The sequence below is a fragment of the Phyllobates terribilis genome, unplaced genomic scaffold (genome assembly GCF_046119375.1).
Source record: "Phyllobates terribilis strain yellow unplaced genomic scaffold, ASM4611937v1 Scaffold_9__5_contigs__length_417890890, whole genome shotgun sequence".
Lineage (NCBI taxonomy): Eukaryota > Metazoa > Chordata > Amphibia > Anura > Dendrobatidae > Phyllobates > Phyllobates terribilis.
The window spans coordinates 259365031-259390471 of NW_027362769.1; the positions used below are offsets into that span (position 1 = coordinate 259365031).

The 25441-nt window shown below is 45.7% G+C and overlaps 1 protein-coding gene across 1 annotated transcript in view; it reads left to right on the top strand.

The window, feature by feature from the left end:
• GTF3C1 (general transcription factor IIIC subunit 1) overlaps nt 1-4310 on the top strand; it is a 93069-nt gene extending 88759 nt beyond the window's left edge. Inside the window, exons 35-37 of the mRNA XM_073647805.1 lie at nt 2813-2840; nt 3162-3351; nt 4014-4310. Coding sequence (XP_073503906.1) covers nt 2813-2840; nt 3162-3351; nt 4014-4223 — 428 coding nt within the window. The 3' untranslated portion in view covers nt 4224-4310. The remainder of the gene's footprint in view (nt 1-2812; nt 2841-3161; nt 3352-4013) is intronic.
• The last annotated feature ends 21131 nt before the right edge of the window (nt 4311-25441 follow it).

A 25441-nucleotide genomic window follows, 5' to 3' on the forward strand; every position in this document is an offset into this window, starting at 1 on the left:
GTAATGATCTAGAATATAATGCACTGAAAAGGACATCAAGTCCAAAAGAACCTTACAGAAAAAACAGGTCATACTTACTAATATCTGGTAACAATACCATTATAGGGCGGGGTGCAGACAGACCCCAGTGATGGAAGGCGGGGGTCACACTTGTGAAATATGTAATGCTTGTGGGATAGAGGACACCTAATTAGGCCATTGGATTGTCATTGCCATCGCCTTTCAGAAATGTTTGTACGAAGGTGTTTCTCAGAACAACGTGATCCTAGCGGGTTTCATTTGTCCCTCATAGGATGCCACAGGGTACAATTGTCTGTGGACACATTGTCGTTGATTATTTTAATTTGCTTCCTAAATGCAAAACTAAGCAACTTTCTAAAGAGTCTTTTATAAAAATGTTTTTTTTTGCCTTTTCCATCACATAGCTGGTTGCCCTTTTCCTGCTGACGTAGATCTGATGGCTCACTGGCTATGCTGGCTCTCTTGTTCAGTCCTGCTCTTATCTCGTTGTTTGAGGTGGCAGCAGTGAGATTAAGAAGATTGTACACTACAAATCGGAAGGTGGAAAGATTCTAAGGCTTCTGGGAGGGCAGATCACACAGTGTAGACAGGGAGGAAAGTACACACAGTGCAAACTCTACAGAGGCAAAAAACACACACACAGTGAGAGATCCCTTAGGAGCTGTAGAAGGAGAAACAATACAGGAATGAAGCTGCACTGGTACACCAGACCGATTAAAGGCGGCAGCAGCATCCTTGACACGCAGAGCACAGTAATAAATGCTGGATATGAGAATAGTCCGAAACTGTCAGCAGGTTGGAACTCGAGTATCAGGATGGTGGAGAAAATGAGTGAAAAAAAAGACTGAATTTTGTGCAACTTTTTAACTATATTCCATGTTTTTGGATCTTTCAGGACCATTGAGTAAATGAGGCAAACTGAGTACAAACCTGGTAGTGTATTCAAAAGCTTCCAAAAAACTGACCTTTTGATTCTAATTAACACAAACTCTGCCTTTTTGTGGTGCAGTTTGATTTTTTTTTTTTATCATTTGGAAATGGTTCTTTAACACCATCCTGACCTTAGACATACTATTACGCCCAATGTCGGGTCCCCTTCTTTGATGCAGGCTCAGACTGCATAATTCCCTGCAGACACTGACTGTGTTACACAGCCGGCATCTACCTCTCAGAGCAGCAGATGGAGCTGATCTCTGTTTTCTGCTGTTAACTTCATAAATGGCATCGTCCATTTCTGACAGCAGCATTTAATGCATGCAGTCTTGGGGGGGAGTATTACCCCCGAACATCGACCCCTTGTGGCGTTATTGTAGGATGCCGATAGGTTGCAATGGCACCCGGAAGTCTGCCAAAGACCCCATGCCTGTCATTACAGTACTTCTGTAAAGACAAGCTTCATAGTAAACCATGATCTTTACTACATACTGAAATACTGTGGCATTGCTGTATATAGGAAACCGATTGGACAATTGCAGGTTTAACTTCCCTAAGGGGTCTAAAAATCTAAAAATTTAAAAATATAGAGAAAAAATATCCCAAAATTTCAGTTGTCCATTTTGTCTATTAAAAATAAAGAAATAATAAAAACGAAACAGATCTGCTATAGCTGCATCCGTAATAGTCTGACCTATCAAAATATGAAATCAATTAACCCGATTGTTTGTTTTTTTTTTTTGTATACATAACCGTATGAGGGAGGTTATCCATAAATGTTTCTATTGGATTCAGGTCAAATCATTGGCTAGGCCATTCTAGCTCTTTATGTTGAGAGTTTCCTTGGCTGTGTGTTTGGGATCATTGTCTTGCTGAAATGTCCCCCTTCGTTTCATAGTCATCATCCTGGTTGATGACAGCAGATTTTTATCAAGAATGTCTCAGTACATTTGTCCTTCCTTCAATTATATGAAGTTTGCCAAGGCCGCATGCTGAAAAACAGCCACACACCATAATGTTCCCGCCTCCAATCTTCACTGTTGGTATGGTGTTTTCAGTCTAAATGTTGTTGAGCAAACTTTAAACGTACTTGAACGTGCTTTTTATTCAGCAATGGAGTCTTGCGTGGTGAGCATGCATACAGGCCATGGAGGCTAATTGCATTTCTTATAGTTTTCTTTGAAACAATTGTACTTGCTGATTCCAGGTATTTCTGTAGCTCACCACAGGTGGTCCTTGGCTCTTGGACAGCTCTTCTGATAATTCTTTTCACTCCTTTGTCTGAAATCTTGCCACCTGGCTGGTTTATCATGAAATGATGGTCTTTCCACTTCTGGATTATGGCCCCAACAGTGCTCGCTGTTCTTCTGTAACCAATGCCATCAGTATGTTTTGCAACAATAAAGTTGCAAAGGTCTTGTGACAGCTCAGTGGTTTTACCCATCATGAGATTTTTCTTGTGTGGCACCTTGGTAATGTGACACCTTTTTATTGGCCATCAGGTGAACCAGCTGATATTTTTCACTAAGTGGCAGGATTGCTTTCTAATTATTGATAGATTTCAGCAGGTGTCAGGACTTTCCATGACTTTTTGCACCTCTTTCTTCATGTGTTCAATACTTTTTCCCGTGTCATTTCTCATTATTACACATAACTTAATTTATGGATATATATGGTTTGATTTCTTTGCCTGTGTGGATTGGGTGGGTTGTTACCGACATCTGGTGAGAAAATTGGTGACATGTTCAATACTTATTTCACCCTCTGTAAAAGATGGTGGTTTAGTCTGGTTCTTATATTTCCTTTGCATGATACGGCAAAGCAAAAGTTTTTTAATATTTTACTTTATTTCTTTCAGGAGAATCTCTGGGGACATTATGCGAGAGGTGAGTTATATCGTTCTACATCTGCAGATGAGCTAGACAGTATCAGCTTATCACAATGCAGAGTAATGACGCCCGGCCTGGTAGTGATCATTGTCGGACACTCTGGTGGCAGACTGCTACACATGCATAACCGAAGTTACACAGTACTATAAGCTATCCACCACAGATTACCTATTATGTGTTTTAATTCAGAATATACCCTTTCCTTTTGGGGTTATCGCATCCCATAAAGTTGAGTAACCTGAATGATTAGATTTTTTTTTCCTTTTCCTTTTTTTGTTTTTGAATTTTAGAAAAATAATTTTTCTTTTTTTCTTCTAGGGATTTGGATTTTTGCTTTCTTGGAAGACCATGGAGGATTGTGGATGGCAGCCTAAATAAACCAGTCTGTAAAGGAATGATGGAGGCAGTTTTATACCAAGTAATGACTAAGCCTGGGATCACACAGCAAAGCTTGATCCAACATTACAATGACGTGCTGCAGCCGGTCATTATACTTGAGTTATTACAGGTAATATTTTATAGTATCCCTTTAGATCTAGGTGTGGGTCCCCACCAATTCCCAGAACCGGGGACCCTGTCTCTCGTTCTCCCCTCACCATATGATTGAGGCCAGGAGGAGTTGCATAGATTATCAGGTCGCGCGCACTGTGCAGCTCCATTTAATGTCTATGGGAGTGACGATGGTGGCTGCTTGCGGCTCTTTACTAGCTTCACCAGTGCCATAGACTTTGAGTGAATCTGCAAAGTGCATGTATGACCAATCGCAGCCAGGGACGAATTAGGTTCTGGCATCAGGTGGACATCTCATTAGACAACGTGCTGACCATTATCACTATCCAGACAACAGATGATCATTTTTGTATATTGGGACACCACCTTACAGTCAAGTATCTCGGACTAACCGTGGGACTACTAACCTGTAATATGTGGCTCAAAAACCCATAGTGCAGCACCTAGATGAAACGGATATAACAATGCACATCTTTCTTTCAGGCACATAGTTTTGAGATCTTCTGATTGTATTTTTTTGCCCCTTGACCATGGTAGAACCATTCAGGAAATTGACGTGTAATGAGTCTTCTACATTTTTTTTTTTATGCTTGTGCAGTTTTTGTTGTTAATCAGATGTAACCGTGTCTGTAATCAGATTTATAAATTTGTCTTCTTTAGGTGCTGGAACAAATGGGCTGCATAAAAAAGTGCTACGTAGAAAAATCTACCAAAGCTTCTCTTTTCTCAAAGGCTGAAGCCCCAGCGATGTACACAAGCAGCAAACTATCAGAGGATTTCACCGTGTTTTATGAGCCCAGCATTGACTGCACGATGAGGCTGGGGGGAATCTTCCCTTCTGAAGTGAACTGGAATAAATGGGTTCTGTAAAGTGATTGCTCTGTTACTTCTATTTATTGCAGACGTCGTTTTTTTATGTGCAATGTTTGGTAATAAATAAATGTATTTAATTTTGAATCGCTGCCTCTAGAAGTATATTTATTTTGTCACATGTTGTTCCTTTCACATGGAGAAGTGATCTCTGTACATCTCTTGACCCTTTTATATAGTAAAGGATGTCTGTACAACCTTTACAGTACAAAAGGGTCTAAGTTTCTCATTAAGGACCTTCAAGCTGGTGTAGGGAGACTTATAGGCATTTCAATGTTCCCTGGGAAATAAAATATGCAAATAGCTTCTTCACAGAGGAGAACCGGGTCTGTATTGGCACCAGTTGGAAGGAGCAACACTAGAAGTCAATAACGACCCTTTACAGAGTCTTGCCATATGACTTGGTATATGAAACCAAACCAGCCACTCCAAGCCAACCAGTCTGCCACTGTGTACCGATGTGGAGTAAGAACCCTGAAACAGTCGTCTGCATATGGAGACTCTTGTTTACCTTTATATCTTAAGTCATGCAGCAAGGCCCTTTAAAAGGGTTGATATAGACTTATAGGATTGCTACGTCCAATAGTTGGCACTAGAGTTCCTGTCCTCTTCCTATTTACATACATAAAAGATGCTTAAGTTGGATCTACAGGGACTTTGTATTCTACATCTGGAATTTCCAGATATAAATCCTGAAGGAACGTGTAGTAGAGTGGGAAGGAAATACCATCTGGCAGCAGGAAGTGCACACATTTCCCTTCAATGTAGTATAAATGCACTAGCATAATATGATACAAGTATGCCGTACACAGATAATATACCAGGGCCTGCCTCACAGATCAAAGTAAAAAAAAAACAAAAAACATCCTGACCACAGCTTACTACCTCCCCGGTCTCATTAAATACAAGGATTGGCATGCACAAATGAAAATCTGGAATGACAGACAAAGAAGGATTTTTGGTACTCACCATAAAATCTTTCTTGGAGCTTTCATTGGGGGACACAGGTAACCATGGGTGTATGCTGCTGTCGCAAGGAGGCTGACACTAGGCAAAAAAAGAGTTAGCTCCTCAACAGGGTACACCCACCGACTGGCACAAAGCTCGTCAGTTAGTGAAAAAGCAGTAAGAGAAGCAACAACATAAAAACTATCCACAGGCCCACCAGAGGCACTCGGGCCCAACATAGGCACAAACAAGAGAGGGTGCTGTGTCCCCCAATGAAGGCCCAAAGAAAGAGATTTTATGGTACCAAAACTCCTTCTTTCTTTATTGCTTCATTGGGTAACACAGGTAACCATGGGATGTCCTAAAGCAGTCCCAAGAGAGGAAACAGAATATTGTGCTCAAAATAGGTCAGGCGACGGACAACCGCCGCTTGCAACACCTTTCTACCTAGGCCTGCATCAGCCGAGATGTACGAATGTACCCTTTAGAATCTTGCGAATGTATGAAGGGATGGCCAGGTAGCGGCCTTGTAAATCTGGGTTCACATGGTGCCGAACAAACCAGGAGGCCCCCACTGCACTGGTTGAGTCAGCCCTCACCCCCGGAGTGGGTGGTCTATCCTTAACTCGATAAATCTCCAATATAGCCAAGCGGATCCAGCTGGCGATAGTAGACTTGGAGGCAGGGAGTCCTTTATGACGACCCTCAGAAATGACAACCCATCCAAACATCTGAAGGATGCTGTTCTTGAGAGGTAGAGATGTAAGGCTCTGACTAGGTCCAGCTTGTGGAGAGACCTTTCCAATAACGGCCAGAAGGAAGGAAGGACACTGTCCTCTTTGATATGGAACAGGGAGACTATCTTGGGAAGGAATGAAGGATATGGTCGTAGGTCTTGGTGGGGAGGACAAGGAAAGGAGAGTGGCAAGAAAAAGCTGCCAATACTGAGACCCGTCTGATGGAAGTGATCGCAACCAAGAATGCAACCTTCCAGGAGAGAAGGGAGGATGCAATGTCCTGAATGGGTTAAAAGGGAGGTCCCTGAAGAACGGTCAAAACTAGGTTAAGGGTCCACAGGGGACGATATGGTGGCGCTAGGTGAGCAACTCTCTGAAGGAAGGTCTTGACCGGGAGATGAGAGGCCAAATTCCGTTGAAACAGAATTGAGAGCGCAGAGACCCGACCCTTGAGGGTACTAAGAGACAAACCGGATTGTAATGCCAGGATGGATGGAAGGGAAAAAGACTTGGGATCTATGTGGACGAGGGTTTCCTTGCCATTAAATTGAGAGATCGAGAATTCTGGTGGAAGCTGAGACCCTGAGGGAGTAGGTCTGGTCGGTCTGGGAGTTTCCAGGGTACATCTGTGAGTAGGTTGACTAACTGTGCATACCAATCTCTTCTGGGCCAGTCTGGAGCCACTAGGGTAACTGGATGTCCTTCCGCTTTGATCTTCTTGACGAGTCTGGAAATCAGAGGATGAGGTGAAAAAAGGTAAGGAAGTTGAAATTGAGACCATGGAATAACCAGGGCGTCGTAACTGACCACCAGGGGTCGTGAGATCTGGCTACAAAACGAAGGACCTTGTGATTCATACGATACACCATCAGATCGACGTCAGCAGTGCCTCACCTCTGAAAGACCTGTTCGAACATGAAGGAGTTGAGGGACCACTCAGCTGAGGAGAGGCCTTGACGAATTAGTAAATCAGCGACCCAGTTGTCCACGCCTGGAATATGATGGAATATGATATTGCTGGCACGTGCCGCTCGACCCAAGCCAAAATCTGTGAAACCTGTAACATGACGGACTCGCTGCGTGTCCCACCCTGGTGGTTTATTTATGTCACGACCATGCTATTGTCTGATTGAATGCAAACTGGTAAGCCAGCTATAAGGTCCTGCCAGTGGAGAAGAGAGAGGTAAATGGCTCTGATCACCAGAAGATTGATAGAAAGACACCCAGGGAGGGCATCTTGCCTTTTCGGATGAGACTGAGTGATCTGGAGGAGGTCACTCTTCCTCCTTTAATATTGAGGTTATGATTGATGGCAGAGATGAAGCTATCGACCTGGTCCTGGAGCTTGGAGGCTTGGTCCGTATCAGGATCAGAGTCTGACTCAGGAGCAAGGTCGGACCCTAGGGCCACCTCAGGAGAAAGGAGAGGAGGAGTGGGGTACCGAGGGCATCCTGGAGGAAAGGGAAGGGGAACCAGACGAGGAGCTGGAATGAGCCCACTTCTTGGACCTTATCCTTGATCTGCCATGCTGAGGGTGAAAGCCTGCGATTTGTCCTGAGAAACAGTCAGAGCACTGGTGGTGGCTGGAAGGTTAGGCAAATGCTCTAGGACCTGTACCAGGGGCTGGGATACCTTGGTTAGGTCAGTTACTGATTGATAAATGGCAACAGCCCACCCGTGGGGAGGCGGATCCTTAGAGGCCTGCATGGTGGGGGGGCTGCAAGTAGGGCAGAAGACAGAGGCCTGACCTTTGAGCCACTTCTTTTTGCAAAGGGCACAGGCTTAATGAATGATACTGGGGGAGGGGTGGGAGAGAGACTCCCTAGGTCTGTGCATAAGTAGGGACCTGGGGCTGAGGAGGGCTAAGTCTAGGGAAAAAAACAGCCTGGATAGAGCCTACCCGGTCCTTGAAGAAGAAGGCTTTGTTTGAGCAGGTCTGTGCTCCTAATGAAAAGGAGACTGGTACTGAGGGAGCGACATGGGGCGCTGAAGCTGGAGCTGCAGTGCTGCTGAAGCCGGAAACAGAGTGAGGGAGAAGGTGGCGTGGCTAGAAAAGGTACGCTGAAAGCCCATGCTGTAAACCGAAACAAGTGCTCCCATAGGAGTGAAACGCGTGGGAGCCCTTGCATGCTTTATTGGATATCGCACACGAGGGGGAAGTGGAGCGTGTACAGATAGTGTAGGCCTAGATTTTTAAACGTTAGAAAAACGCGCACTACAGGGAGGAGAGCTTGACTCTCTTATACTTGAATAATTCCCCCCCACCGCCTTGAAGAGGGACTGCGGAGAAAAGGAGAGTACCCGTTTGGCCAACGTCACGACTCCCTCTTCTCATTCCAGAGGATGACATCAGGAACCCCCAGGTGAGGAGGGGGTCATTGGAAAAAGGGGTCCTTCTTCCCACACTGTCATGGTCCCAGGTGGTGCAGAAGACTGTGTCGACCCCGGTGGGAGGTCACTGAGGAGTGACAACAGTGTTTCTCTCGTCACCACTCCAAGGAAAGGGCTGGGGTGAGGAAAAGGCAAGGACCATCCACCATGAACCGCCCTGAGAGACACTTGAAGTGTCAGGGGGCTAAGTCCTGCCTTGCAGTCCAAAGAAGGTACGATGTGGATGGCACCACGCTGTTCTCTAGATTGCTTAGTCGGGAAATCAGGGTGAGAGGTTACAGCCTGTTGCCCTGAAGAGAAGAACCTGAAAAACAAAGGGAAAGATTAACAACACAACAGGGTGACCTAAGGAAGAGAAAAGATCTGGGATCGTATCCGAGTCTGCCTCCTACTTAACACTAAGCTAAAACTGATGAGCTTTGTGACAGTCGTTGGGTACGCTGCTGAGGAGGAGCTAACTCCTTTTTTGCCTAGTGTTGGCCTAGCGACAGCAGCATACACCCATGGTTACCTTTGTCTGCCAATGAAGCAATAAAGAAGTAGGGATTTCTGGGGTTGAAACATTAATTGTGTTTCCTTAGACAAGATTATCAGTAAGTGGTAGGTGGTGGTCCAACTCCTGGGACCACTGTTGTTGTTAATGAGACAACCACTATATAGGAGTTGTGTTCGAGTTAAATAAAGCACAGGACAAGATTTAATTGCTTAATATGTAAAATCCATTATTACAAATCTGTCCTTATGTCGGCAAATATGATGGGATAGGAAGGCAACTCGTCATTTCTGACCATAAGCATAATGGATCCATATGGATATACAGTGTACATAGACAAGGCCTACACACAGTAAGAACAAAAATACCCATTCCAATCACTAAACTATCAAAGGTAAGTGGTGACTAAGAAAATCTTCAAGGAGCAAGTAACATTAGCACTTAAGGACCCAGACATTTTCTTTGTTTCTGTGCTTTGACTTTTTCCTCCCCTTGTTCCAGGAGCCATGTCACCATTTACTGATACCTGTAACTTTTTCCCACTTTGATAAGATTTTTATTTTGGGAAGCAGCAACCAAAAACTGGTAATTCTGGTTTCAATTTTTTTTTTCTTTTCAGCTTTTTAACGTAGACTTTCAGAGAAGACAATACCAATTTTTTATTTCGTTTTTTTTTTTTAAAGGTATAAAAGAAGGGGAATTAAACTTTTCATAACTTTTTTGTTAGATTTTTCCACTCTCGTTATTTAATTTTCTTTTTTTACTCATGTTAGTGGTCTTGAACCTGTGATCATTCAATCACTTATACTATATCAGAGTACTGATACTACTCTGTCTACGTCAAGTCTCTGGAAACAGGGGAATCGCTGGTAGGAGAAGTCGGTGAGACAGTAGAGATCGTCGAAGGGCAGAATAGTTAGCAAGATCTGCCTGTAAGTTCTTAACCCCATACGGAAAAATAAACAATGTGCCGGACAACCCCTCTAAGCAGTCACATACATACGTGTGGATGTAAACATTCACTGGGCACGTTACATGCCACCATGGAGGAAATCTTCATACGGCTTTTTTTTGCATTACGTGCAGTTGAATGCTTGTTACATCTGTATTTCATTTTATTAATATTGCCAGTTTTATTACAGCCTTTAGTACAGAGCTGATTTCTTTGGGGGGGAGGCTAAGGGTTGGACCTAGTACTGATAGGAAGGGGCGTCGCTAGGGCGTCAAATCATAAGTGCACTGCCCCAGATTTCTAGAGCTGCGGTTTTCAATTTTAAATAAAGTTTATTGTACCTATGTAACTAACCAGAGTCGCCACGCCGGCCTCTCGGCGCACACACAGGTCATATGGTGCAGCACGTATCTCCTGCCTTCATCGCTTCTCCTCCCGGCTTGACCTGTCTGCCAGCACTTATGAGTCCCTCCTGCTCCCTTCACTTCCACCATGTGCATATCATTAGCCATCATAGGGCTCGTACTAGCCACAGCTCCTTGTGGATGTTATCCAAGCTGCAATATATTTTACACATTCATAGTTATCGGGATTTCACAGGACCGTCACTGCCAACATGGTGTAGTTTATTGCTTTTTAAAGTACCACTCCGATTTTTTTTGTTTTATTAAATAAGCACTCGCCCGATCAAAATTTTTATCCTCTTAACCCCATCACCACCTTGCAATTTTCTGTTTTTGCTTTTTCGTTTTTTGCTCCCCTTCTTCCCAGAGCCATAACTATTTTATTTTTCTGTCAATATGGCCGAGTGACAGCTTGTTTTTTGAGGGACGAGTTGTACTTTTGAATTACATCATTGATTTTATCATATGTACAGGAAATCGGGAAAAAAATCCAAGTGCGGTGAAATTGCAAAAAAAGTGCAATTCCACGATTGTTTTTTTTTTTACTACGTTCACGAACTGCTAAATCTGACCTGACATTATGATTCTCCAGGTCATTACGAGTTTGCAAATACCAAACATGTAGAGGTTATTTTTAATTTAAGTGGTGAAAAAAATCCAAAGTTTGTAAGAAAAAAAAAAATTTGTTTATGCCGACCGTAATGTCTCCATTTTTGGGGATCTGGGGCTTATTTATTGCGCGCTGGGGTAGATACGATGTTTTGATTGCCTGTTATTGCATTTTATTGCAATGTTGTGGCGGCCAAAAAAAACGTAATACTTGGGTTTCGATTTTTTTTCTCCTTCTGCCATTTACCGATCGGATTAATTGACTTTATATTTCCATAGATCAGACATTTCTGAAAGCAGCAATACCAAATACAGTATGTATATTTTTTTCATAGTTTTATTTTGAATTGGGCAAAAAGGGGATGATTTGAACTTTTTTATTTTTTTATTTTATTTTATTACTGACTTCAATAGTCCCCTTAGGAGACTTGAAGCTGTGATCATCCGATCGCCTGTGCTACACATAGCAGTGATGATCCTCCGATGATCATAGGAGATTTACAATGACAGGCACAGGGGTCTTCTGCAGACGCCAGCTGTCATGGCAACCCATCGGTGATCCGCGATCAGATGACAGGCGCCGATGGACGGGACTTGTGACGCGCTTCCGGCCAGTGAATGTTAAATGCCGCTGTCAGTGACTGACAGTGGCATTTCACTGGTGAACAGCTGCAGGTGGATCTCAGATCCACCTGTGACTGTTAGAAGCATATGACAGTTGATCAAATCAGCTGTCATGTGCAGGGAAAGATGCGGGCTCAGCGCCAGAGCTTGCATCAAAGGCAAGGGACATGACTTTGGGCATACCTATACAAATGTACTTGCAAAAGTCCCTGGCGGGGGGGAGTGGCAGAGCAACTGGGTCAGGAATTGAAGAGGTGGATGATAAATCATAGCTCCCAACTGTCCCGCTTTGAGGGCTCAGTCCCGTGTCCCGTCACATCTCAGCTGTTCTCCCGGCTTATACTCGCCTCTCCGACATCTTCATTGCTCCTGTAGATCCTCCTCCGGGACGCGGTCGATTCTCCCTGCGACGTGCATAAGTTAAATTTAATTTATTCACTCATAATGGGACACAAAGGAGGTTTTGGTAATCTTCACTTCTATATCAGGCAGTGACTCCAGAAGCAGAGAATACAAGTACATTGGAAACAGCAGTGTATTTCTTTATATCTGTATTATGCTGTGAAAAAAGTCAGATTCTTATTCCTATTCCTTATAAACAATTACAAAAGTGTCCTTTTTTTTTGTAAGATCCTCCGCCAGGTCTCAAACCCATAACCCTCAACATCCCAGGCAAGAGCTGAACATACTGGGCTACCAGCTCCAGGGATGTCATGAGCAGAATTTTGTGTACTTGATCTATTATACCGGCCCATGAGTGCACAAATTCCACTGATACATTATATAGAGCAGTGGATTTCTATGTATTATATTCTAGTTAAGAGATTTTTTTTTCTTGCTATAAAATTACAAAAAAAATGTTTCATGCACTTTTTAAAAAATAATCAGCACAAAACATGGGCATATTTGGTGTCCCTGTAATCGTAACGACCCGCACAGCCCAGCGACCAGCTTATTTACAGGAATCGGTAAATGGCGTAAAAAAATGGCATGATTGATTTTTTTTCCATGAAACTCCTAAAAAAAAGTATTAAAAAACAAGCGCTGTGGCCGTGTTCACACGTAGTGTAAATGCTGCTTTTTTTTCTGCAGGTGTCCTCACTACACAACGCAATAACAATCTTCTCTGATTATTGCATGTCTGCTGCGTTTTGTATGCGTTTTCCCCTTATTTGATGAGTTTTTGGTGCAGATATAAAGAAGAGTTTTTAACGCTTTTTTTAATAATACAGAAAAGCTTTGATTCGGAGCTTAAAAATGCAATGGCCGTTTTTCTTCATGCGTTTTTTTTTTTTTTCCAGAAGAAGTCTATGAAGAAAAAATGCACCAAGACCTCAGAGTTCAGCAGCATCTTCAGACCACAGAGGGCAGAAATTTCATAGAATAACATCTACTTTGCTTGGACATTTGGACTGTGTTCACATGTAGTGTAAATGCTGCGTTTTTTCGGCACAGAAATTCTGCTGTGTTTAACTGTCCAAGCAAAGTGATGAGATTCCATGAGAACTGCGCTCCCTGTGATCTAAAGATGCTGCTGAACTGCGGTTTCGGTGCTTTTTTTTCTCGTCTTCTATTTGGAGCCTAAAATAAACGCATGTAAAAAACTGCAGATACTTTATTAAGAATCAAAGCTTTTCTGTACTATAAAAAGCACTTAAAAAACGCGGCTTCCCATCTGCACCAAAAAGCATCAAATAAGGGAGAAAAGGCCTAAAAAAATACAGTAATAATCAGAGAGGATTGTAATTGTGTAGTTTGGTGCAGACATCTGCAGAAAACAAAAAATTCCTGTCCAGTTCTGTACTTAGATCTACGCCCTGCAGTCTCGGGCGTCTGCTAAATATCCCTTACTACCAGCGCCCCTCTGACAACTCCTCCTGCCAGGGGAGAAAGAAATGGTAAATGGGCATGGATTGGGTGTGGCCAGGAGCGTGGCCAAAATGTACTGCGTGCACTGAAACATCTGTCTCTCTTTCTATTCTTCAAAAGGTGGAAGGTATGCCCAAGCTGTCAGTGTCCACCCCAACCAGGTATACACAGAAAGGAGGAGGACACTACACAGAATGGAGAGGAATACAACAGGCGCTTTCTCTTCTTCTCCTGTCTGGCTCTGCAGACAATCATTCTGTCATCCCTCTCTCCTTCTGTTCTCACAGCCTCCAGTGATTTAGAGTGGCCCAAATGCATGTTGTGCTGCAGTTCTGTAATGCTGCCACCTGCTGGCCAGCGTAATTATGGCTCTTAAACACAGGAGACATAATAATAAACTTTCTAACTTCTAGGCCCCTCCATAGTCCTCCATACAGTATTATGAACCCCATATATTGCTCCATACAGAATAATTGACACCATATAATGCTCCATACAGAATAAAGGACCTCATATAATGCTCCATACATAATAATGGACCCCATATAATGCTCCACACAGAATAATGGACCCCATATAATGTTCCATACAGAATAATGGACCCCATATATTGCTCTATACAGAATAATGGACCCCATATATTGCTCCATGCAGGCTGGGTCCCATATAATGCTCCATGCAGGCTGGGTCCCAAATAATGCTCTATGCAGGCTGGGTCCCATATAATGCTCCATGCTGTTTGGGCCCCATATAATGCTCCACGCAGGCTGGGCCCGATATAATGCCCCATGGAGGCTGGGCCCCATATAATGCCCCATGCAGGCTGGGCCCCATATAATGCTCCATACAGAATAATGGACCCCATATATTGCTCCATACAGGATACTGGCCCCCATATAATGTTCCATACAGAATGCTAGTCCCCATATAATGCTCCATACAGAATAATGGACCCCATATATTGCTCCATGCAGGCTGCGTCCCATAAAATGCTCCATGCAGGCTGGGCCCCATATAATACTCCATGCTGTATGAGCCCCACATAATGCTCCATACAAGCTGGGCCCCATTTAATGCTCATAATGCTCCATGCAAGTTGGGCCCCATATAATGCCCCATATAATGCCCCATGCCTCCATACATAAAAAAAATAAAACGCTCACCTCATCTCTCCTGCTGCCTCTGCTCTGCTCCGGGCTCCACAGCGTCCCCGCCTCCTCGCTCTCTGCGCTTTGACTGCTCACACTGCTCTGCGCTGCGGAAAGACGTCATAGCACACTCTGACTCGAGACGTCACAGTCAGGAGACGCAGAAGATACAGGACCTGCAAAGGAACTGGCCGGGGAGAGGTGTATTGTGCACGGACCCTGAGCAAGCGGGGGGGGGGCACCAGTCACGGGCGTTGGCATCGGACTCCTCCGCTCATGGGCCCCATAGCACGCCGGGTTGCCCGACAAGTAGGCCCTGGCACTTGCCCGGGTGCTGACGCCGGGCCTGCCCCTCTGTGCCCCTACATAGTAATAATGTTCCCTCTGTACTTCCTCATAGTAATAATACTCCCCTGTGCCTTCTTACAGTTATACAGCACCCTATAGTAATAATGTCCCCTGTACCTGCGTATAATAATTACCCTTGACCTTTTATAATAATTCTCCTGAACATACTTCTAATACAAAACCCCTATGCATTCTCATAATAATAATTCCTCCAGTGCTCTCCCTATAAGGATAATGATTCCTCAGTTTGCCTCCCCTCAATGCACCCCTCTATTCTGTCTCCTTATAATAATGCCCCTGAGCAGGGGCGCACATAGAAATCACAGGAGCCCTTTGCTAAATTTCTATCACGGCACATAGGCTCAGTCACAGAAGGGCATACTTCTCAACTTTAAGACATGGAAAGGGATATGTATTACTGCACTTACATAATTATTTTGCCCCTACTGAAGCCCCTTAATGTTCTAGCCCACTATGATACCCCTTCTAAGGCCTCCATAGAGTAGGATGACTTAAAAAAATGCCCCAACACAGAAAGATGTTCCCATATTCATCCACTTACACAGCATAATGGCCCCACAAACCCCACACAGTAAGATGGTTACCCCAGCCCCTCCACACAGTATGATGGTCACTACAGCCTCCCTGCGCAGTATAATGTCCACCACGTCCTCCAAGCACAGTATAATGTCCACCACCGCCTGCTCACATATTATGGTGGTCACCACTGACCCCCAGACAGTATGATTATTTCCCATAGCCCCTATATAGTATGGTGGTCTCACAACAGGAACCCATAAAGTGTGATGGTCTCCCCACAGGCCCCTATATAATATGATGATCCCCACAGCTCTCAATATAGTATGATGCCCCCCACGTCTCTATATAGTATGATGGTTCCCTACACACCCCTGCATAATATGATGATCCCCCACAGCTTTCCATATAGTGTGATGGTTATTCCTATATAGTATGATAGCCCCCCACAGCCCCAATACAGTATGATGGTCTCCCATAGCCTTCCATAGACTAGGAGAGTCCTTCACAGCCCCATAACAACATGATGGTCTCCCCACAGGTGCTATATAATATGATGATACCCGCACAGGCACCTATATAGTATGATGGTCTCAGCACAGGCCCCTATATAGTATAATGGTCTCCCACACAGTATTACTGGCACCACAGCCCACAATAAAACCCAAAACCTATTGCTAACCTAATCCAGCCTTCGCGTCCACTGCCGTTGCAATCTCCTATTTCAATACGGTCTTTCAGTGGACGCCGTTGTAGTGACGTCATCGCACCACACAATTTCACCTGAGTGGCACCGGCCTCCAGCAGGTCACATCCTGCGGCCTGCAAAAGTAAGTGACGGGGTACGGAGCTGGCGGCTCCATGCTTCACCACTGCTGTTAAGAGTACCAATGTATTGAGGACGTTGATACAGTTAATAGAGTCGTAACTGATGCGGCACACAACCGGACCAGCCAATCTGGTGTTTGCTAGAATTGCCAGATGGCCAATCCGGCCGTAGTTATAGCACTCTTATGACATAATAATCATGCCATAAGATCACGGGAAGACACTTAGCTGAGAATGTAAAAGCATCATCGGTCTGGTAGACTTGTATGCTATTTTTCTTCTTTCACCCCTTAATGACCAGGCCAATTTTTGGAAATTTGACCAGTGTCACTTTATGTGATAAGAACTCTGAATCGCTTCAATGGATCCCAGTGATTCTGAGACTGTTTTTTTGTGACATATTGTACTTCATAATAGTGGTTACATTTGTTCCATATGACTTGCGTTCATTTGTGAAAATATCGTAAATTTGGCGAAAATGTTTAAAATTTCTCAATTTTCAAAATTGTAATTCTTATGTTCTTAAACCAGAGTTATGTCACACAAAATGGTTAATAAATATTATTTCCCACTTGTCTACTTTACATCTGCCTCATTTTTGAAACATATTTTTTTTTGTCAGGAAGTTATAAGGGTTAAAAGTTGACCAGTGATTTCTCATTTTTACAACAAAATTTACAAAACAATTTTTTTAGGGACCACATCACATTTGAAGTAACTTTGGTTGGCCTATATGACAGAAAATACCCAAAAGTGACACCATTCTAAAAACTGCACCCCTCAAAACCACATTGAAGAAGTTTATTAACCCTTCAGGTACTTCACAGGAATTAAAGCAATGTGGAAGCAAAAATTAACATTTTACTTTTTTCCCCCAAATTTTTAATTTGGCCCTAATTTTTTTATTTTCACAAGAGTAACAGGAGAAAATAAACCCCAAAATTTGTTGTGCATTTTTTCTTGAGTATGCTGGTACCCCATATGTGGAGTAAAACTACTGTTTGGGTGCACGCCAGGGTCCGGAAGGGAAGGAGAATAGCTTGACTTTTTGAATGCAAAAATGTCTGGAATCAAGATCAGACGCTATGTCGCGTTTGGAGAGCCCCTGATGTGCCTAAACAGTGGAAACTACCCACAAGAGACCCCGTTTTTGAAACTAGACCCCTCAAGGAATGTATCTAGATGTATGGTGAGCACCTTGAACCCCCAGGTACTTCACAAAAGTTTATAACGTAGAGCCTATGAAAATAAAAAAAAAATATTTTTTTTCCTCAAAAATGTATTTTTAGCTCCAAATTTTTTATTATCACAAGGGTAACAGGAGAAAATGGACACAAAATTTGTTGTGCCATTTCTCCTGAGTATGCTGATACTCCATATGTGGGGTAAAACTACTGTTTAGGCACACGGCAGGGTTCGGAAGGGAAGGAGCACCATTTGACTTTTTGAATGCAGAAATGGCTGGAATCAAGAGCAGACGGCAAGTCGCTTTTAAAGAGCCCCTGATGCGACTAAACAGTGGAACCCCCCCCACAAGTGAAAATAAAAAATCTAATTTTTTCCACAAAAATGTACTTTTTTATTTTCACAAAGGTAACATGAGAAAGTGGACCCCAAAATTTATTATGCAATTCATCCTGAGTATATTGATACCCCATATGTAGGGAAAACTATTGTTTGGGTGCACGTCAGGGCTCAGAAAGGATACAGTGACATTTTGGAACGCAGACTTTGATGCAATGGTATGCGGTCATCATGAAACGTTTGGAGAGCCCTTGATGTGTCAAAACAGTGGAAATTCCCCCCAGGTTACAACCATTTTGGAACCTACACCCCTCAAAGATTTTTTCCAGGGGTACAGTGAGCATTTTGAACCCACAAGTACTACACAGAATTTGATAACATTAGGTCGTCATATTGAAAATGTTCTTTTTTTTTTCATGAAAATGTAGTTTTAGCCCCAAATTTGTAATTTTTACAATGGATAATAGGAAAAAACAGACCCCACAATTTGTTATGCAATTTCTCCTGAACGCGATGATACCCCATATGTGGTCAAAAACGTCTGTTTGGGCACATGGCATGGCTAGGAACTGAAAGAGCGCCATTTGTCTGGAATAGATTGAGAATGCCATTTTGCATTTGGAGAGCCCCGACATGCGAAAACAGCAAAAAACCCCACAAGTGACCCCATTTTAGAAACTAGTCCCCTCAAGGAATTAATTTAGGGGTGTACTGAGCATTTTTAACCTACAGGTGATTCACAAAACTTTATAACTTCCAGATGTGAGAACAAAAAATATTTTTTTTTCACTAAAATTCTGTTTTAGCACCAAATGTATAATTTACACGAGGAATAATAGAAGAAAATGGACCTCATAATTTTTCATGCAATTTTTACCGAACACAGAGATACCCCACGTGTTTGAGCACACGGCAGGGGTCGGATGGGAAGGAGCGCTACTTGGGTTTTAGAACGCAGTGTAAGATGGCAACCGGACATGTCCTTGAAGGGAGATATGTATCGCTGAGGATGGTAACTTCAGTGATGTAAAACCAGGAAACTTGCTCCAGCACAAATAGTGCTGAGAGGGTCAATTAGGTGCATCAGGGCTGGTTTTTACGAGCAGTCATAAGCGATGGGGGATATTGGCTGCTCACATATCCCCACCCCCAGTGCGTGTATAAATGGAGACCAAGTGTCTCATTCAATGTCTGTGGCTGGAAGTGTATAAACCTCCAGCGTGTCTATGCTAAAGGACACTGACTGTGAGCAGCGGACCCGCAGTACTATATGGACTGTTTGTTTTCCTGTTTTGTTACTTTGTGCAACACATGGCTGTGTTTTGTTTACTTTGACCATGCGGTTTATGCGGCTTCAATAAACCTACCTTGGACATTTTAAAGAGACAGCATCCTCTGCCTACCTCTAATGCGGCTCCGTGAGTACAAAGCCCATTGGTGGAGAATGCGGGCACGAATCCCAAGGGGCAGTGTGATTGCTACAGAAACCTTTTATTCCCTGGGTGAAGGCCGCCAGCCAGCCAGGGTCGTCCGGCAACATGAAGGAGCTGATAAAGCACCTTGTGCAGGCTAATCTCCAGCAGCATCAACAGCAGCAACAGCAGTGGCAACAGCAGCAGCAGATGCAGCACAAGCAGCAGATTGAGCTCCTAGCTGAGGTGATCCATGGCAGGGCAACTGCCCCACCCCCAGCTCTAGGTGATGACTCTCATATGAGGAAGATGTTAAGAAGAACATTAGAAAAGATGATGTGGCGCCCCTGAGGATTCAGTCGCCACAGAGGTACTGCACCTCACTCAGAGGTGTGGTGCCTCCCTTCACTCAGGTAAGGGAGTGCTGCACGGAACCCCAAACACCTGCATCCAACACTACACTGCTCCAGGCCGGCTGGAGGGGCGACTTGCAGAGCGCAGCTGGTGAGCACTGTCCCTGGCTGGAGTGGGGGGAACCCAAAGGTAGGGGGAACCAGTAGTGGGTGTGGATGGAGGAAGTAGTTTAGGGGAGCACTCATACAGTAAAGATATAAAAAGAAGCCATCTTAGAATAGTGCAGTCCAGTCAGTGAGAGGAGAGAGTGAAGTCAGTCAGGGAGCAGAGTCTCAGTCAGAGCTCTGCTCCCCAAGCAGGGTCTAGCCTCAGAGGGCCAGGAGGGGAGCAGGGAGGAAGCTCCGTTCTGAAGAAGGGATCCTAGGGGGTACGGCGAGTGCAGGCGGCACCCGTACACCCTGAACCTGCCAAGTGTCAGGAGGATCTAGGCCGCAAGAAGGGGACCGGCCCCTGGCCCAGTCGTGCAGCTTCAAGCCTTGGCTGGAAAAACCGGAGGCTTCTGGCTTCTATAGCCACAAGTCAAGCCCTCACTTCAATCCAAGTAAGGTCAAGCAGGTCTGTGCAACTCCAATGGACAGGGGGGACCTTGCAGCACCCGAACAGGATTCACAGTGGGAAGCGCAGGGCAGGAGGGAGAAAGACCCAGCGTGAAGTCGGTCTAGAAAGGTACATAAGAAAGTGGGGTTCTGCCAGGTGCACCGAACTGCCTGAGGAAGGACTGAACCCCTGCCCGGTGAACGCAGTGCGACGCGGGAGGCTTGCACCAGTACAGTGCACCTGTGGACTGTCTAAGAACTGTGAGTGAATCTTGGATGACTCCACTGAGCAAACTCCGGTCCTTTATTTCGCCGGTGCCATTTCTCTCCCTGCACTACAACGCCCAGCGCACCTCCATTCGTCCTACACTGCCCTGAGGCCTGCTCCACCTGTGGGGAGCCGTTCCATCTCAAGCTGCCCTATCATCTGCCTCAGAGGACTGTTGCAGTGCTGGTGATTCTCACCAGACACCACAGGTGGCGTCACGAAAAATCCCAAAAACCCCATATAAAAGTATTCCCCCATTTCACTGACCGCCTGGGTCACGGACCGGGCCAGCCACCGTGATATTCTCTGGCAACCAGAGACCCGGCTGCCGAGCACCCCACGGCCCTGGGGGCACGTCAATGACACCAGGTGATGACGTAGAGGTGTTCCTGACCGTCTTTGAGAGGGTGGCAGAGCGGGAGAAATTTCCTCTAGAGCAGTGGGCGGAGGTTTTGGCACCATATTTAACAGGCAAGTCGCAGAAGGCCTATTATGACTTGGCCTTGCAGGAAAGAGTACGTCAAATTAAAAACAGAGATCTTGGCGCGCTTGGGAGTGACTCTGACTGTCAGGGCGCAACGGGTGTATCACTGGGCCTATTGCAGTGACAAACCTCCCCGGTCCCAAATGTTTGACCTCCTACACCTGGTCCAAAAGTGGTTGCAACCTGAATCTTCCTTCCCAGCCCAGATAGTAAATCAAGAAGAATATATCCAGCCTATAAATGGCAGCGCTTCCCAGGAAGCACATTTAAAGATGATATTTTATATTTTTTTATTTGATAAGTTAAAATAGAGGAGATAAAAGGGGTTGCAACCTGAATCTTCCTTCCCAGCACAGATAGTGGAGAGGGTCGTTATAGATAGGTTCATACACTCTTCTGATGTCGGTGCAATACTCGGGGTTGCCCAGGGAGATCCCCATAATACCGATGACTTGATGGGGTTGGTTTAAAGGTACCAGGCGGTTGACAGTTCCTTGGGGAAACAAAGGGTTGTAGCCTCTCCTTACTGGGGTTCCCAAAAAGGGGTGGACACCCAAAAGGGGAGAGCTAGAGCCACACCTGGGGGGCGTCCTAGAGTTCAGGAGGGGTCTGAGTTGCTGCCTAAGGTCCTGCTCCATAACATAGTGTGGCATCCTTGAGGGTTCGGTCGCCACAGAGGTACTGCACCTCACTCCGAGGTGTTGCACCTCACTCAGAGGTGTGGTGTCTCCCTTCTCTCAGGTAAGGAGGGAGTGCTGCACGGGACCCCAACACCTACAACACCTACATCCAACACTACACTACCCCAGGCCAGCAGGAGGGGCAAGACGCAATGTAGTTTTCTGCTGAGCCCTGACCCTGGCTGGGGTGGGGGGAACCCAAAGTTAGAGGGAACTAGTAGTGGGTGTGGGTGGAGGAAGTAGTTTATGGGAGATATATAAAAGGTAGACATCTTAAAGGTAGTAGTGTGGTTCAGAGGAATAGTCTGGGAGCAGAGTCTGTGTAGGAGCTCTGCTCCACTACAAGGGCCCAGGACTGAGGCCCAGGAGGGGAACAGGAAGTAGGCTCCATTTTGTAGAAGGGAGTACGGCGAGTGCAGGCGGCACCCTATACACCCCGAACCTGCCAAGTGTCAGGAGGATCAAGGCCGCAAGAAGGGGACCGGCCCCTGGCCCAGTCGTGCAGCACCCGAACAGAATTCACAGTGGGAAGCGCACGGCAGGAGGGAGTAAGACCCAGCGTGAAGTCAGTCTAGAGAGGTACATAAGAAAGTGGGGTTCTGCTAGGTACACCCGGACTGCCTGAGGAAGGACTGAACCCCTGCCCGGTGAACGCAGTGCGACGCAGGAGGCTTGCACCAGTACAGTGCACCTGTGGACTGTCTAAGAACTGTGAGTAAATCTTGGATGACTGCACTAATCTGCCTCCGTTCCTTTCTTACGCCGGTGCCATTTCCCTCCCTGCACTACAACGCCCAGCGCACCTCCATTTATCTACACTGCCCTGAGGCCTGCTCCACCTGTGGGGAGCCGTTCCATCTCAAGCTGCCCGAACACCTGCCTCAGAGGACTGTCGCAGCACTAGTGATCCTCACCAGACACCACAGGTGGCGTCAGGACAAAATCCCCTATAAATATCCCCTTTTTGCACTGACCGCCCTGGGTCACGGACCGGGCCAGCCACCGTGATCTTCCCCAAAAGCAGCCATAAGGCCCGGCTGCTGAGTACCCCACGGCCCTGGGGGCGAGTCAGTAGTATGCTGGAGATTTCATACCCCAGGTCACATAGCTGGTCATCTGGGGGTAGAGAAAACCCAGGAAAGGATCCTCCAGAGGTTCTATTGGTCTGGTTGTCACCGAAAAGTTGGAAATTTTGTAGGTCATGTCCCATCTGCCAGCTGACCTCCCCGGTGGCCCACTTCCGTAGCCCCTTAGTGCCTTTGCCAATCACTGAGGTGCCAATTGATTGAATAGCAATGGATCTAGTGGGACCCCTGGTCAAGTCCACCAGAGGACATCAGTATACCCTGGTGGTACTGGACTATGCTACGCGATATCCGGAGGCCGTGCCACTACGTAACCCCTCTGCCAAATATATAGCCCGGGAGTTGGTCCACATCTTCTCTAGAACGGGTTTCCTAAGGAGATCCTCACGGACCAAGGGACCCCATTAATGTCACGGGTGATGAGGGAGTGGTGCAAAACCCTGCAATTCACACAACTGAAGAGCCTCAGTCTACCACCCCCAGACAGATGGCTTAGTGGAGAGGTTTAATAAAACCCTGAAGGCCATGTTTAAGAAGGTAGCAGAGAAAGACAGCCAGGACTGGGACTGTCTACTGCCGTAACTTCTGTTCTCTATTAGAGAAGTCCCGCAGGCCTCTACTGGGTTCTTCCCGTTTGAACTGTTGTATTGCCGACACCCCCGCGGACTCCTGGACGTGGCAAAGGAGACCTGGGAGGTGGAGTCTACACCCTACAAGAGTGTAATCGAACATGTAGCTCAGATGCAAGAGAGGATTGCAGAGGTGATGACCATTGTGAAAGAACACCTCCTCAAAGAACAAGAGGGAGCAAGTTCCTGGCCAAGTTGCAGGGCCCCTATGAAGTGGTTGAAAAGGTTGGCGATGTCAACTATACGGTCCACCAGCCAGGAAGAAGGAAGCCCTACCAAGTGTATCACGTCAACCTCATTAAGCCGTGGAAAGACAGGGAGCCTGTGGAAGCTCCGTGTTTGATGGCAAAGTCTGAAACCAACGTGGAGGAAGTCAAAGTGGCATAGTCGCTGTCAAGTGCCCAGAAGCAACAATGCCGAAAGTTGCTACAGCAGAACAAGGACCTATTCTCGGATCTACCGGGCTGTACTCAGGTCATAAAGCATGAGGTACTTACGGAGCCGCATGTGTGAGGGAATATGAAGCCATTTCAGATTCCTGAAGCCCGCCGAGAGGTGATCTTGAAGGAGGTGAAGCGCATGCTGAATCTGGGGGTCATCAAAGAGTCTAAAAGTGGCTGGTCCAGTTCTATAGTCTTAGTGCCGAAACCAGATGGAGAATGGCGCTTCTGCAATGACTATAGGAAACTGAATGAGGTCTCTAAGTTTGATTCGTACCCAATGCCCAGGGTAGATGACTAATTGAGAGGCTAGGGCCAGCCAGGTACATCACCACCCTTGACCTCACAAAAGGGTATTGGCAGATCCCTATGTCTCGAGAGGCCAAGAAGAAGATGGCCTTTTCAAAACCAGATGGGTGTTTCCAGTACACCAGGATGCCGTTTGGGTTGTAAGGAGCACCAGCTACCTTCCAGAGAGCCATGGACTGGATCCTAGCTCCCCACAGGAAGTACGCAGCGGCATACATGGACGATATTGTGATATACAGCCAGGATTGGGGCAGCCATGTGTGCAAAGTCCAGGCGATATTCGATGCTCTTCGGAAGGCGGGGTTTTTCATCAACCCAAAGAAATGTGCCGTGGCATAGAGGAGGCCAGATATTTGGGCTATGTCATAGGCAGGGGAGTGATAAAGCCCCAAATAAATAAAATTGACACGATCCAGGGTTGGCCACGACCTCTCTCAAAAAAGCAGATCAGAGAGTTCCTGGGCATCGTGTGCTACTACCGCCGGTTCATCCCTAAATTTGCCATGATAGAGACCCCTTTGACAGACCTCCTTAAAGGGAAGAAAACGGCTATGGCTAAGTGGTCTCCAGAAGCTGAGACGGCTTTCCAGGAACTAAGGCAGGCTCTGTGTAAACAACCAGTGCTAGTGGCACCGGATTTCTCAAAGGAGTTTGTGGTCCAGACAGACACATCACGTGTTGGACTGGTAGCTGTCCTATCACAAGAAGTGAATGGGGAAGAGCACCCCATAATGTACTTAAGCCAGAAGCTGACATCCTGTGAGAAAAATTACTCCATAGTAGAAAAGAAAAGTTTGGCCATCAAGTGGGCATTGGACACTTTAATGTATTACCTCTTAGGCAGGAAGTTTAGGCTGGAATCAGACCATGCCCCACTAAGGTGGATGAGTGAGAAAAAGGAGAATAATGCTTGAGTGACCAGGTGGTTCCTAGCCCTTCAAGACCTTAGTTTCCATGTGGAACATAGGCCTGGTAAACTGCATGGCAATGATGTTGCATTGTCAAGGGTCTACTGTTTGTTAGTGGAAGGTGCCAAGCTTTGGGCAGAGGGGGGAGTATGTAAGATGGCAACCGGACATGTCCTTGAGGGGAGATATATATCGCTAAGGATGGTAACTTCAGTGATGTAAAACAAGGAAACATGCCAAAGCACAAGTAGTGCTGAGAGGGTTAAGTAGGTGTATCAGGGCTGGTTTTTACGAGCAGTCATAAGAGATGGGGGGGGGATTGACTGCTCACATATTCCCACCCCTGAGGCATGTGTATAAAGTGGAGACCAAGTGTCTCATTCAGTGTCTGTGGAAGAGAAAGGGAGAAAAGCACGCTATGTGAAGGACCTGATAGGTAGATGTGACGGAAACAGCCAAAAGGCCACTCACCTATTGGAGTTGTGCACCCCTGCACAACTCCGGTGTTAGTGTGAGGATGGAAGGAGCAGGCACGTCTCACCGCAAGGTACAGGTAGCTTGGCACACCACGTGCCGTGTGCTGCAGACCGCCACTCGTGCTCACCGCTTCCAGGTTCCAAAATTGCAGGCCACGTGTCCGC